At 48.7% G+C, this 13,979-nt stretch overlaps 6 protein-coding genes and 1 non-coding gene across 7 annotated transcripts; 2 read left to right on the plus strand and 5 right to left on the minus strand.

Annotated features, from left to right (window-relative positions):
- Positions 1-66: 66 nt before the first annotated feature.
- On the plus strand, positions 67-686 carry BDV38DRAFT_271297 (TspO/MBR family protein; the record flags this gene model as incomplete). The annotated part of the gene is made up of 2 exons (XM_032057287.1): positions 67-169; positions 232-686. The coding sequence occupies 2 exons, from the start codon at positions 67-69 to the stop codon at positions 684-686; spliced, it is 558 nt and encodes a 185-aa protein (XP_031913505.1).
- Positions 687-843: 157 nt separating this feature from the next.
- On the minus strand, positions 844-2,433 carry BDV38DRAFT_282990 (Zn(II)2Cys6 transcription factor domain-containing protein; the record flags this gene model as incomplete). Its single annotated transcript, XM_032059935.1, has 4 exons — positions 844-1,551; positions 1,604-1,738; positions 1,790-2,320; positions 2,377-2,433. 4 exons carry the CDS (start codon positions 2,431-2,433, stop codon positions 844-846), a joined length of 1,431 nt encoding a protein of 476 aa, XP_031913506.1.
- Positions 2,434-2,887: 454 nt separating this feature from the next.
- BDV38DRAFT_246772 (uncharacterized protein) lies at positions 2,888-3,828 on the minus strand. Its single transcript, XM_032054594.1, has one exon. The coding sequence runs from the start codon at positions 3,768-3,770 to the stop codon at positions 2,982-2,984; it is 789 nt and encodes a 262-aa protein (XP_031913507.1). The 5' UTR covers positions 3,771-3,828; the 3' UTR covers positions 2,888-2,981.
- Positions 3,829-5,520: 1,692 nt separating this feature from the next.
- BDV38DRAFT_87070 (glycoside hydrolase family 72 protein) lies at positions 5,521-7,658 on the minus strand. The gene is made up of 4 exons (XM_032064072.1): positions 7,289-7,658; positions 7,190-7,227; positions 7,096-7,121; positions 5,521-7,031 (listed from the first exon to the last, which is right to left on the minus strand). Exons 1-4 carry the CDS (start codon positions 7,361-7,363, stop codon positions 5,560-5,562), a joined length of 1,611 nt encoding a protein of 536 aa, XP_031913508.1. The 5' UTR covers positions 7,364-7,658; the 3' UTR covers positions 5,521-5,559.
- Positions 7,659-10,554: 2,896 nt separating this feature from the next.
- BDV38DRAFT_282993 (uncharacterized protein) lies at positions 10,555-11,899 on the minus strand (the record flags this gene model as incomplete). The annotated part of the gene is made up of 2 exons (XM_032059936.1): positions 10,555-11,678; positions 11,779-11,899. The coding sequence occupies 2 exons, from the start codon at positions 11,897-11,899 to the stop codon at positions 10,555-10,557; spliced, it is 1,245 nt and encodes a 414-aa protein (XP_031913509.1).
- A 327-nt stretch (positions 11,900-12,226) lies between these two features.
- On the minus strand, positions 12,227-12,298 carry BDV38DRAFT_t129. The gene has a single exon. It is a non-coding gene; the product is annotated as a tRNA-Glu (tRNA).
- A 335-nt stretch (positions 12,299-12,633) lies between these two features.
- Positions 12,634-13,590, plus strand: BDV38DRAFT_246778 (uncharacterized protein). Its single transcript, XM_032054595.1, has 3 exons — positions 12,634-12,992; positions 13,049-13,101; positions 13,155-13,590. Exons 1-3 carry the CDS (start codon positions 12,970-12,972, stop codon positions 13,457-13,459), a joined length of 381 nt encoding a protein of 126 aa, XP_031913510.1. The 5' UTR covers positions 12,634-12,969; the 3' UTR covers positions 13,460-13,590.
- The last annotated feature ends 389 nt before the right edge of the window (positions 13,591-13,979 follow it).

The raw sequence follows: 13,979 nt of genomic DNA on the forward strand, positions 1-13,979 counted from the left end.
TGCCAACCCACCATCTTCGTGAAGCTCACTCTCGCTTTCCTTGAGCCTCACAATTGACCACTTAAGATGGCCTGGTCGATAGCACTTCCCCGAGAGGTCTTTACCTCGCCAATCCTTTCCGTCACGGCTCCTACCACGGTTGGAATGTTGGTCGGCTACCTAGTCAACCGTGAGTTACACCTAGGAGGACAGTGATTAACAAGGAATCGACCATGTCATAACTCTATACAGGTGCAGGAAAAACCAAGAGAACCTACAAATCACTTCAAAAGCCGGCCTTCTATCCACCCCCATGGCTCTTCGCACCCATGTGGACGGTTCTCTACGGGGCCATGGGATACGCCGCTCACCACGCGACAGGAGCCGGACATAGCGCCCTGACCTCCTCCACCGCTGCACAGAGCTTGGGTACGAATTGGGAAACGCTTTACACAACACAGCTGGCGCTCAACTACCTCTGGATGCCACTGTTCTTCGGGATCCGTCGCCCGGCCTGGGCGTTGGCGGATATATTACTCTTGGGAGGGAATGTGGCGGCGCTGATGCAGACCTGGTGGAAGACAGATCGCACGGCCTTTTGGCTCATGGTCCCCTACGCGGGGTGGCTCGCATTTGCCACGTACCTCAATGCCGGTGTGGGTGTCTTGAACAAATGGACCATCGGAGAAAAGCCAAAGGATCAGTAAATAGATTTCGTGACTCTGTATTTCTAGCAAATTGATATTTGCATCTCTTCTGACTGCCTTTGTGCCATATGCTCCACCTTCCTGGCTACGTGAATCTGTACAGATCAGTTATGTAAAGCTAGGCAAGGCCAAAAACAAGAATGAACAAGGCGCTACGTCAGACTTCAAGTAAACTAGGCTCCCAACGACTACTCATTGTACTGTCCTCATTGGCAGAAAAAACTGATATGGACCGCACCTTTTCCTCAAATTCAGCTATCGTGTCCGTGGCACGTCCTCCATCGAACTCGCGCTGATAGTCATCCAGTGTCTTTTCAACAGTAGCCCGGAGGATCGTGTCCGTGGTGCCTACTCTTGCAGTCAACAGGCAGATCAGCATATAAAAGGATCCCAGGGGGCGAAAGGCCACCTGACTATCCGACAACAGGATGATCTCCTGCGCGAAATACGTGGATTCCACGGGAAGCGTAGGGTCGTCTGGGTCCAGCGCTCGGGCCAGGCAGTTCAGGATAATGGCTACGGTAAGCCCAATGCCATACATGCGTTGATACTGCGCATGAAGCAGGGTGCATAAGCGGTACATAGAACCGACGGCAAGCGGTGTCTCGACTGATATTGTTCTCGCTTGTAATGCTGTCAGGACCGGTTGGTAGCTCTCATAGAGGGCCCGAGCTTCGTGTCGTAGTGCCTCGAACTCAACATCGCCCGGCATTGTTACTGCAATGCGATTTCGGATCCCTGGCACTCGTGCAAGACAGCGCATCATCTGCCCGTCTGGGGTGCCCGCATCGAGATCGCTTTCAACCAGACTTTCATACTCCTCACCACTTAGGTCAATGCTGTCGACGAATAGACCTTCGAAGAGCTATTACCCGCTTCAGTAATCACCCCCAGCTTTTGGATCATGGGAGCCATACCACGGGACCGCGCAACGTCAGCAGTAGCTTTGCCTCGAAGTCATCTCGAGGTCGAAAATTCTTCCGCGCCTTCAGAATCTGTGCAGCCCCCTCTGCATGTCCTGATCGCACTTTACCCTGGCCGGGGAGGAAGCCCTACCAATTATCAGCAACGAATCTCATTCCACAGTATCAGGAATTGCGAACCTGACAGAGCAAGAGTATCGTCACCGCGCACAGCGTGTCGGTGCTGGCCGCCTTGACCGGGTCGTCCAGATAGGTATGGAGGGTATTTAAAGCACGACCGTACTTACTGAGCCCCTTAACAGACACCTTCCGGGTGGTGCAGAACTCCGAATGCATACAGATCACTGCATCTGCGGCGGTGTCCAGGGCCTCGTTTGTGCCCAGTCGAGCAGGCACATCTCTCAGGAAGCCCCCATACACCCACGCAAGATTCCATCGGATGTCCGTCGACGGATGTATAGCTCGGACAAAAGCTTGGGTTAGTACCGTCAGGGCACTGCTTGGGTGTGGGGACACCCGGCACACTTCTGTACGCTCCTCGTCGCTGCTAGAGCTGGTCTGATCCTTGGGAGACTGTGCTTTGATCTTTCCTTTCTTCACCATTATCGGGATGGTATACTCCTGTTGGAACTTGAATCTCCGCTGTCCGGATCCAATACATGGTATGTTTAATCGGAGGCATCGTCCACAGGTTGGTTGTTTCTCATCGCACTAGAAGCGAGACATAAGCCACCGATGCTATATCAGAAGGTAGATGCACCATATACCTTCTTTTTCTGGCGACGACAGCCTTCACAGGCCCGTCCTGATGGTACTCCGGGCATGGTGTTCGCTGTCAGCTGGGCATCTTTGAGGGGAAACGACTCGTTTATCGGGCCGATAAGATAGATATAGCGGATGCCAAGACTTAGCCCGTCTCTTGGCAGGCTGACATTGAGGCTGTGAATGTTGTGGATCTTTCAGCTCTATACGAGTAGCCTGTAAGATATTAGGATCATCCATAGGTTGACCGTTAGCCAATAGTACCGTCCACGGGGCAAAACAATAATACCAAGCCAAGCTGAGGTGTTTTTTCAGTCTAAAATTTTGCATTCAATTGGTCTCCGTTTAAATCATGCTAACGTTCTTGATACATGAGCCAGGGTATTTTGTTCCAATCATAATCCAACAACACGCCATACAGTGTGTTCGCCTATCTGTTCAGATACAGAAAAGAAATACGAAAGAGAAGAAGGGCAGAAGAAAGAGAGGGATCCGGTAAGAAAACAATGACGCTAGAAAAAGGAAGGAAAGAAAAAAAAAAAAAAGAAATGGTACAACACGGATGACAACCAAAACAAACGAAGATCACCAACCACAACAGAGTCATATCTTAAGCAGTAACAGCGGTAGTGGTGTTTCGCATATGCTTCAAGTATTCGTAATACATAAAGCACACGCCCGTGACCATCAGTTCATCCATAGCGACTCCACTGGTAGCTGGCGGGATCAGAATGTCCAATTGACCGAACTTGCGCATGGAGAAAGAGGAAGCCGGATTGAACCTGGCTACAGTGACCTTGTTTTGGTCCACACATTCAAAATCGAGGAACTTCCATGCGCTAGTGACCTTCCATGTAAAAGACATGTTGGGGAACGCCAGCGAATGATACGATGTTTCGGGTTTCATGGAGCCGTGGACGCGGAGGCGAATGTCGCGACCGTGGAGCTTGATATCCATTTCTGGCTTCAAAGCCCGCATATGCACGGTGGCGATGGTATTGTTCGTTGCCGCATTCTTGAATTCCATCTGTGGGTTTCGGTTGTGCAGGTCGACCGTATAGAGGGACGAGCCTTGCCCGGCATCATCGATGGCCATGTGTCTCGACGACCAGCCAGTGAACTCGATTTTCAGGGAGCGCACCGAACTTTGGATGTGATGCGACTGAGGAGGGTACTGGGGGTTGCCCATCATTGGTTGTGGATGGCCGGCGTACGGCTGGGGAGGGTATCCATATGGAGGGTTTTGTGGCATTGGCTGGAATTGTCCAGGATATGGAGGCGGTACTGGTGCATTGTGACTAGGATAGTGCTGTTGTTGCTGCGACATTTTAAATTTGTGAGATGAGTAAATCGGGTGCGAGAACCCTCTGGTTTTCTCCTCGGTTGAATCAAAAGACATTGTGTGCGCTTTGTAGAGTATCGAAAGAGTATAGACAGCGAAGTAAGTCTTGTTGTAGGACTATAGTAGTGTAGCAGATGAACTTGAGACCGTCGTCGTTCTCCATGTTTATATCTACTTTGGGGGTCGAATCTCACCTTACAGTGACACTAACCTCTTTTGGCGCAACCCAGCGCTCCAACACGAAGGCAGTGCTTGATTGGTGGCCGATCCCGTGGCTTAGACCCATGTCTTCAGTCTGATTGGCCTTTTGCCCGCTAAGCATGCATTCTGATCTTTTTTTATCCCCATTTGGACAGGGTTCCCCTCAGCCACCTGTCACTTTTAGCCCTATGACGCGGTGGAGGGCGATGCAAAGGTTATCACACCATAGAGACACGGTCGAACCCCCAAAGCAAGAACAAAGACCTCTCAGTGGGCTCATCCGTCTCTAGGTTAATTAAACAAAGCCTACTGATAAGACGCTGGCCCCTTTGGAACAGACCTCTCAATTCAGCAAACGATCTACTTCGTACATACAAATCCCAAGAGGAACAGGAAATCTACAACACAATCAAGTCAAATTGATTTCTGCCATAATGTCTAACTACATAGATAGTAAAACACATGAATGGGCTTTTGAAACAATATTTTATGCCTACACCGCTGAGACATAATCAGCATTCCAGGGCTCACTGCTAGATGGGCACCTCAAATTCTCAACTTCTCAAGAGTACGCCCCACAGGGCGGCAAGGCTCAGCCCTAGACCCCTGCTGGGCTGGATCCAGAAGCCTAGTCTTTCAACTAACCAACTATTCGAGACCGTCACGCCAGAAGCGTACCGGCTTGCTTTTCTCTTGGCTATTTCCGTGTTGTGTACTCTGTGAGAGAGGGACAAATATAGTGGGGTACATAACAAAGTGAGAGCGTTCGAGTCATGTGAGAATGAGATTGAAGGATGTTTGAAGATACACGTTCGTTCTTCGAGGTGGTAGGCATTCCAGTCCGAAAGTGGTTTAGTGTCCTCTCATCCGTTGCTTAGTAACCCTAAGCCAAGGGTTCAATCAGGTTCAACCCCCACCCTTTCAATTGATCCAGACAGATGGTGCAGTATGTAGCCCACAGTATAGCAATCGAGAAAAGATAGAACGTTTTCCTCCCCGGGATTCATATTCTTAACATCTCCACTATCGTCCTACGTGGTTTTTGACTTCTCTTTCGACGTATTGCTCATACAGCGCGATTGGAAGCCCTTTTCACCAATCGTTACAAGAAATATATATATTTCCTTGCGAAGCACGACACTGTTTACAGTATAAGATGTGTATGATATGCTGAAACTTAGGAATTTGTATACTCATTTGAAAGTATACCGACTTCCAAGTATTGGAATTTACGGAAAAGACTAGTATAAAAAATGACTATCTCGAAATTGGGTCGTTCTCTCGTAGCAACGACGACTTCATTGCGACAAGTTGACAAGGCGGAGACGATAGGGGGAATCTTGGCGACGCGGGTGTGGGCAACCGTCCTCTCTACGCGTCTATGTGCCTACCAGATGCACCAGCAACTCGCAAACCACCCGTCTACCTATTGGAGACGATGATAATCTCAAAGACACGAGTCTCTACGTCTCCATTCGAAGCACCTATAGGAAATACGGCCAAGTAACGCAACTATGGTCATGTTTGGCAATAGAGTACAGTGGGTAAGAAGTTAAACGTGGGTTGAGAATGGAAAACAGTTGAATACACATAAAAGGGAATGAACCCACATCAAGAGAGTGAAGTCATTATAGGCAATACTCGCTTACAGCAAGATCATGCCAGCACCAGCCACCATCGCCGTCGCCAGGTAAGCCCCGATTTGCCAAGCACCAGCCTGAACCGATCGTGGTGCTACCATGAGGCCGGCAGCAGAGTCTGATGTGGAGGAGCTGCTACTGCTGCTACCGCTACCGCTACCACTGCCACTACCGGTTGGCTTGGACGAGACCGTGCCAGTACCGGCAGAACCAGCTTGCCCCAGCAGCGACGAGCAGGCACCTGTGGGCTTGCTCGCCTTTTTGGTGGAGGCAGCTCCCTTGAAGTCGCACGCCGAAGCCTGGTTTTCCTTGCTTTGTTGCTGATAATATTGGTTGAGGACAAATGAGAGCTGCTGTCGGGCGCTGCACATGCCGTATGCACCGAAGTTACCCTTGATCGCATCACGGGCGAGTCCATCACAGACGCCCTCATTGCCGCAGATCATTCCGAATAGTTTTCCATACTCCTGTTCCGACACCGAGTCCTTGACCACACACGTCAGGCCTTCTTCCATACACCTGCAGAGATCTGCGTTGGGGGTTGGTGGAAGGTCTTTGGCGTTGGCCTGCCAGTCGCCACCCACCTTTGGGCAGGACCGAGCACTGGCAGTCGGACGGTAGTCCGCACTTTTCACGCCCGTTGCCGTCGCCTTTTGAATTTGAGACGACAAGCTGTTGAAGTCCGACATGGTGCTGATTTTCGATTTGTCCAGGGTGACCAGACCATAGTCGTTGTCCTCCTGAAAGTACATATACACGATGCCGCCGCTCCAGACATCATTCATTTGGTCACTATAGAGCACTGGTACATCATCAAATGGTCGCGGCCGAGGGTTATTGCAACCATATTCCGAGAAAAAGGCGGGAACGGGGTACCTGGAGAATTCCTTGGTACGTTCCTCGTAGCCAGACTCCTTGAAGGAAGACTTTCCACACCATTCATAGATATTATAGCCGAACATATCAATTTGGCTGTCCTTGTCTCCACAGACCAAGTAGTCTGCCACATGGCCACGCATCGTCTGATCATCATCGGTAGAGTAGCCGATCGCCAATGAGTCGCGGTACTTCTTCTGTTTGATGTAGGCCTTCATATCCCGGACTGCTGCCCTGACGAAGGCAATCGCCGCACTATTATTCTTGGCATTGGCAACCTCATTTCCGGAGAAGAATCCAATAACATTATCATACTTTGCGAACGCGTCGATAACATCGGTATAGCGTTTGTAGAGATCAAGATCCCATTTGGGGTTTTCCCGCTCAATGGATTCGGTCGGGGAGGAAAGATCAGAGATGAGGTAGATGCCGGCATCAGCGAGTTTCTTCATGCACTCATCGTGGTTCTTCGATGGGTCAACGGCATATGTCCGGATTACATTGGTGCGCAACTTGGTGAGGTATGGGATGTCGCGCTCACAAGCCGCTGGATCCGCAAGGGGGTCCGTGTATTTCGTGTCGCCTGCGCCCGTGTGTTCCTCTGGTTATGGCGATTATGATTAATGAGCTCACACAAGGCACACAGAGATAGAGTGGTCACATACGCTGGTAAGCAATGCCGCGAATGAAGCTGAGAATCAAGTAATCAGTAGGAGCCGAAACATTCAAGGGTGGAACTGTATAGTAGTATGTACTTACAATTGAGTGCCATTGTTGCTGTAGAAAAATTTGGATCCCTAATAAGCGGGACTGTCAGCGTTACTTGACCACAGTTACAATCCTCTATTTCGCGCCAACCTTCGCGACAATAGTTGGCATATCAGCCAGGGCTGTCCCCAACACACTGCCCAGTAAGACAATGGAGAGCTTCATGATGAAAGTTGCTGTTGTATAGCCGTAGAAAAGATAAACCAGAACTGTTCACGATAACGGTTGTTGTACAGAAAATACTGGAGTGGTTACTCTGCGGTTGCTGGTGGGGACAATAAGAAAGGCAAAGCTAGGTGAAGTGAATGACAAGAAGAGAAAGAGAACATAAGTAACGAGAGGGTGACAGTAAGCCCACCTCTGACTGTTAATAAACCATTAGGATGGAAGGAACGACTGGAAAAATGGAACAATTGACATGGCTGGCAAGACCAGGTGAGGGTACGACAGTCAAAGGAGGGCTACTTCAGGTCACATTATCCGACAGGCCCCTAAAAGTGATGGTCATTGTCAGAGTCGAATCCCAACACTCATATTCCGTTTCTAACCATGGAATCCAGGGCGGGTTTGGTATATTTCGCCACTCTTTACTTCTGTATAGAGCGTCATCGAAAGTTTCTATAGGCCCCAGGACCGTCTTTACTGAAACTGTGGCAATAGAAAGTACCACTATTAAAGGGGCCCTACGCACAATTCTCTTCTTGTGTGAAGGGCTGTACTTGTTGAGAGTTTGTCATCTGTCAAACAATTCAAGTCGCTGGGCTTACATGGGTATTTTCTGGATCGAATAGGGATCGGCGGAGAGATTAATATTCTGACCGGTGGCTGAATATTGGAAGCACCATAGCAAGATTGGCGATATCCGAGTCTTCTTCGTCTTCTTTTCTTTTTCTTCATTCATTTCCGCTAATCGCATGTAACACGGAGGACGTTTGCCACCTCATCGTCGTAGCTCTCTATGTCGTACGGGGGTTATCCTGTAACCTGGCAAGTGCAGGCAAGGATATTGTCCGACTTTTGTTTCTCCCCACAATGTAAGCACTATCACCGGAGATGATGTTCAACAGTAACCTATAGACGATCATAGTGGTATGACCGAGGTTACATTAGACCTTAGTCTCATTCATAGAGAGATCTTTGTCTGGCTTTCACTGGAAGCGTGGCCGCGGCGTCCCCCAGCATCCGCAGTGGCGTCAACAATATCCCTTTCATGGCTTATGCCTAAAGCCATTAGAACCTCACTTCCGAGAAGCGGTGTGTCCCTAGCCCTATGTCCGTCGGATTTGTTCTGTCCTCCTGGCCACTTGATTCGGTCGCCCTCACGATATCTGTGGTTAAGATTTCGATCGCCTTTCAAATGACATACTTCTATTCTGTATATATTTATCATCTAGAATGATCCGTATATAGACGCAATTATAGATGAAGCCCTAGCTAACGCTGGTCGACAAAATTACTGGGGTAGAGCTGGCTAGGGTCACCTCTGCTAATAGTGGGCTGCACATACCTCGTGCCACTTCCCGCCATGTACGGAATTCTCTGTCGCTGAATTTTTTTGAAAATCACCGCGGTCGTATCCTTAGAGCGCTCTTCACTCTTCTCCTGGTGAAGTAGTCACTGTGACGCTTAGGATATTGAATTTCTCGTTTAGGTGTGGCCCGTTAATCCGTATTCCTACCATCGTATCGGGTCGATGATATAGCAACCATATGAGAATTTAAATTCCAGAGATCAGATGTACGGCATGCCCGGTCTATGGAAGCGTCACAAGAAGTGTCTGTAGTGAAATACTCAAGCAATAGCTGGCCCATGTCGCCGAGGCTTTGGTATCCGGACTGCGGCTCTTCAGCCAGTATATTACTCGTTTATAGCTGTGTACAGAGCCACGTTGCCATGCCGGAATGCTCCACAAGGCAACGAATAAATTGATTAATCATCACGGCCATGCTATCTGTACAAGTGTGCGGACCAAACAGAACATTTCCACCATGGGCCTGTACTAGGCGCCTTTAGACGTCAATGTATGTCGCCGGTGCGAGGTCGTGCGTACGTTAGTGGAGCCGAAAAAGCCCCGACACAGAAAACAAGCAAATACGACACTATCCGGGCTAGTTCTGTCACGCGTAGAAATACGGTTCTAGTACGACATGTTATCGAGTATTCAAAATCCAAGAGATGACGATGAATGCATCCGTGGGGCGTTAATAGTTATTATGGAGGACATTGAATATGATGTCCTGAAGAGTATAAAGTTCTCACTGATCTCGAACACAATATTTTCTCTTTCCCATCAAGAAACTGCTCGACCTCCACTATCTTGAGGACAATCAATAATAACTAGCAGAATCAAAATGCAGCTCTACTACGTGCTTCTCGCTGCGTGTATTGACTTTAGTGTCGCTGCCCCAAGGACTGAGTCGGTAGCCAACCTTAATGAAGGAATGCGTCCGGTACGTGGTACATCATCTGGCCACTAGTGCTTCGCTCGGAGATATTGATAAAAAGAACCATGATCACAGCCCTGTGGGATGCAGTATAATTCTTGCGGACTACGGAACCAGCCCCGTTGCTGCGCTGGCCTTTTTTGCGATCGAGGTACCTGCATGTTTAAATTTTGAAGCGCGGTGGGGGCTTCAAACTCTAGTAACGGGACCGAGATGTACACAAGTCCAGAAGCAACCTGCTGATATATTACAGGGCAACATTTGGCATGGCATAAATGGCTATGATAGTGGAGGCAAGCGCTCGGATCAGGCATGCCATCGACAAGAGCAGCAAGTCCGCATGCTTGAACGGGCCCCTTTGTATACTCTCCCGGAGTGCAAATGCGCTTCAATAGGACGAGGACAATTAACAACAGATGTTGAACTGGGGATGGCAAGATTACCAAGTAACAAAATAGTGTTGAATGTTGCCGAGGAGCCAATGTTGACCACCTTGGTAAAAACAGTGACGAGGGATGGGGATTGGGGAGAAAGGTTGTAGCCCGGAGATGTGGGTGAAGAAGCTGGAGAAGAGGAGACCTTCATCACGGGTAAATGCCTAGGCAATTCGATGAACGGATACCAGGATCATTAAAGTAGAAGATGATTGTAAGACCCGGCACGCAGTATCGGTAGCATCATTGTGTTCGGCGGCCGTCTTAGACCCGGTCTAGGCATGGCAGGTCTGGACGATGGAATATTCATTTGGTGACTGACCTGTACTCTTGTAATCATCCATTATATATGAGAAGGAAATCGCAAAAACAAAGGGTAGGATTTCATTCACCGTCACTCCTCAAACCACAGAGCACGGAATTACTTTAACGGTAGCGGCGCCTGCATTGATACTATAGCGTCATTCATAGGGGTTACTTAGCTGTCAAGAGTGGCACTGAGCCTGAAGTTTTGGGGCTGGTCTTTTTGGTCTGGGTTCTCCTCCATTGACACAGTTTCTTGAAGCACCCATCGTGCCCAATGCCCGGATGCTGTCCAATTCATCTCAATATTCTCTAGGCAATCGGAAAACTTCCGTTTGTGCATTATATCCGGTGACAATCCAATATCATTATGTAGAGTCCATCTATACAGACGTCGCAGGCAGACTTTCTCCCAGTCCTTCCGTATTTCACGAAGCTCGGGCTCGATAATCCCTGAAGCAGGGGGCGGTGGCGGCTCTTGCACGTCAATACCTCTCAAGAAGAATGGATACTCTGTCACTTCCCATGCCAGATGAATAGAGACGCATTCCCAGTCGACTATACCAGTGACGCGATAGGTCACCGGGTCCACCATGATGTTGGAGGCTGAAAGATCATCATGGTAAAGCAACTTAGCTTCATGCTGTCCACCTGGTGGGGGAAAGATATAAGGCACAAGCTTCTCTAGGCTGTAGCACGTATCCAAAACGTCCTCTTGCTCCACCGCAAGAACTTCGTCTGTCTCAGAATAATAGTCATCTGTAGATAGAGCGGATAGATGTTTGATCCGCTCGATCTGCATCCGCGTTTTCGCCATCATGAATTGATACGAAGCTGGGAAAGGGCCACGGTCGGCAGAAAGAAATAGGCGCTTGTCTCTGAAAAACCAAGGAGAAACAACACGGCCAATCACAAAGTCCGTGCCAATGCTGCAGTTGACTGGTGCATTGGGTGGTTTAGCTCCCAGGTCGTCACCAAAGTCTCTAGTATCGACTTGTTCGCGAACTGAAGAAAAGTATAGACTTCCAATTTGGGTAAATTGAAGATCCTGAAGAACTCTTAAGTATCCACAAACCTCTGTCGTCAAGCTTGCCTTCGTGTCAAAAGACATCTCGTCCCACATATCTGACAAGGGGATACCTCCGATCTTTTCCATCAGAATCCATTCAAAGCGAAGCTCGTTGTCCGATGATGAGCAGTATGTTAGTACCCTGGGCACAGGGATTGATGTGTGTTGGCGGATATATGCGAGGGTAGCAACCTCGCTCTCCGTTTTGAAAAAGGGATCCACTGGCAAAGCTACGCGTATGAGATACTGCCGTGGAATGTGTGGTGAAGAGATGTAATATAACTTGTTAAAGGAACCTTCCGCAAAAAAATGTAACAATGATATTATCACAGCCTTCGGGCAGGTACTTCATTGCAAGGGATTTGAGGACAGAGATATCTGGTGACCTTGTCCATGTAGGAGCAAGTTCGCCCATTTCATCTTCTTTCCAACAGACGTCCCGTTGAGCCATTATCGACCTTGGGCGATGTGCTTAAACTTGTTCTAGAGTGATTACCAGCGGGCAGGCAGCGGTAGAAGACAAGTCCACAAAGATTTCAGGTGGAGGGTTGGGGAGTGAAAGAAGAATTTATAAAGATAGATTACAATCACTATAACAGTACTGAACCCTGGTGTTGCAAACTGTGGACGTGAGGTAAGGGGGACAGAAAGGGACGGTGGTAGACTCGAGCGTAAAAATGCGGATTTCCCCTCGTTCCATCCATGAAGCCTGAGGCATTGATTTTCCCGCGGTTGACAAGAATAGCCCCAAAAAAGGGGCGGAACGACAAAAAAGAAATTCCGGTGCGGGGAATCGAACCCCGATCTCCTGTGTGAAAGACAGGTATGATAGCCGTTACACTACACCGGATCTTGCTGGTAGAAAGTAGCTTTATTTTGCTAAATGTTCGTCAAAAAGTAAGAGTGAAAGCATGTTGGATGGCCATTAACACCGATACAATCCTGTCAGTTTGAATATTGAGGCTCCTATATTTTGTCTTACTGGATGCTTCCTAACTATTCAATCTTCTCTGGCTTCTCTGGAATCATGATTGTTTTTGTTTTCGTGTTTTAATGTCCAGGATTCCTGTTGCTCAAGCTCGCTCGAAGAATATATATATTCCCCTTACTCATTTATAGCAAAAGAGTTCAAACAACCAAGAACCCTTGTGAAGGGCAGTCTTTTTCATATAAATAAAGGTTTCTCTAGATTCCATACCCAAATATTACTGGTAAGATTTATTAAATCATGTAAGGTTTACCGGCGGAGAGGATCACCGCTCTTCTACGTTTTGTAGTGATGCAAGGTAGCTTTCCGATGTACATACTGCCAACGGTGTATTACACACCCTGGCGATGTAATCTATTATTCTAATTTCCACACTTTAGACCTAGGACAATGCGTGTACACCTAGACACTGGAACAGTACTGCTCCCCGCCCAACCGCAGAAAGACATGTCGATTTACCGAGTCGCGGATCGCCTCCTCACCGTGCGTGTATCATTACTCGCGGTTGCCAAATGCGATGAACTTAGAGCTGAATGGTGAGACAGTTAAGGAGTCCCTGTGGATATAAAGTTAGGTTCTGTATCACGAATTAAAGCAAAGGAAATGACTCACAACTCCATTGGTCTCGCAGCAGGCGACCTGGTTGTTGCAGTTGCCAAGGAGAGCTAATATGGGATTAGAGATGAACATGGATCGTCTATCAAGGTGTAAAGCTTACGGAGGCACAGGGCCGGCAGGATGTTGAGGTTCAGGATCCCGTTGGTGAGACCGGAGCAGCACTTCATTTCCTGGTTAGAGCTGCACTGGGAACCGGAGTCACCAGAGTCGCCAGAGTCGCCACCATCACAGCTGTCACAGGGAGCAGCGGTGACGGCAGTAGCGACAGCCAGAAGGGTGATGACGGAGCGGAATTGCATTTTGGTAGATGAGAACTTCAACGTGGAAGAGGACGAGAGGTGCAATTGTTCTTTGAGAAAGAGGACGAAGCGGACAAGGGACCTTGTGTGTCTGATGAAGAAATGAACGGATTAAAAGGGATTGCAGGGCGTATTTATAGCTGATCTGGGGTCAGTGGGATGCTTGCGGTATGGCATTTGCGTTCTGCCTGACTTGATACATTTCGCCTGCTTAAACCAACATATTGCTATTCCAGGTACTGATCCCTCGCCCTCGGGCACAAAAGTACGATAGGTGGTCAAACTGTTGCAGGGAAACATGCCACTCTATGAGGTCTAGAACCTGGTGGGTCAGCGCATTGGATGTTTATGGTTGGGAGATCACTTGAACACCCCGGACGGGTGTTTTAATTCCACCCAGAACCTGCATGAGCTAAACATCAGATCGTGCTGTTACATTGGCTCGATGCATGTTTGGCACCTGCTCTTCCCGCCCGTCTGGGGGATGTCACCCCTGCCCTCGTGTTGGCTAATTCCCGTCATGCATTTCGCCTCTGGAGGCAACCCAAACTGCACAAGTGGACTCAGGGGCTACCTACACGCATCAAGCGCCCTGAAGACTGCAGCCTGGAAGCAGAGTACTGCAT

Source organism: Aspergillus pseudotamarii (genome assembly GCF_009193445.1).
Source record: "Aspergillus pseudotamarii strain CBS 117625 unplaced genomic scaffold BDV38scaffold_27, whole genome shotgun sequence".
NCBI classification, from domain to species: domain Eukaryota; kingdom Fungi; phylum Ascomycota; class Eurotiomycetes; order Eurotiales; family Aspergillaceae; genus Aspergillus; species Aspergillus pseudotamarii.

Bases quoted from the DNA above. Each gene is read 5' to 3' on its own strand.
- BDV38DRAFT_246772 (XM_032054594.1), bottom strand. From the start codon at position 3,770: ATGTCTTTTGATTCAACCGAGGAGAAAACCAGAGGGTTCTCGCACCCG.
- BDV38DRAFT_87070 (XM_032064072.1), bottom strand. From the start codon at position 7,363: ATGAAGCTCTCCATTGTCTTACTGGGCAGTGTGTTGGGGACAGCCCTG. The intron at 7,122-7,189 runs GTAAGTACATAC...CTTGATTCTCAG, and splicing joins AGCAACAATGGCACTCAATT to CTTCATTCGCGGCATTGCTT. The intron at 7,032-7,095 runs GTATGTGACCAC...CGCCATAACCAG, and splicing joins TCGCGGCATTGCTTACCAGC to AGGAACACACGGGCGCAGGC.
- BDV38DRAFT_246778 (XM_032054595.1), top strand. From the start codon at position 12,970: ATGGTGAGACAGTTAAGGAGTCC. The intron at 12,993-13,048 runs CTGTGGATATAA...GAAATGACTCAC, and splicing joins GTGAGACAGTTAAGGAGTCC to AACTCCATTGGTCTCGCAGC. The intron at 13,102-13,154 runs CTAATATGGGAT...TGTAAAGCTTAC, and splicing joins GTTGCAGTTGCCAAGGAGAG to GGAGGCACAGGGCCGGCAGG.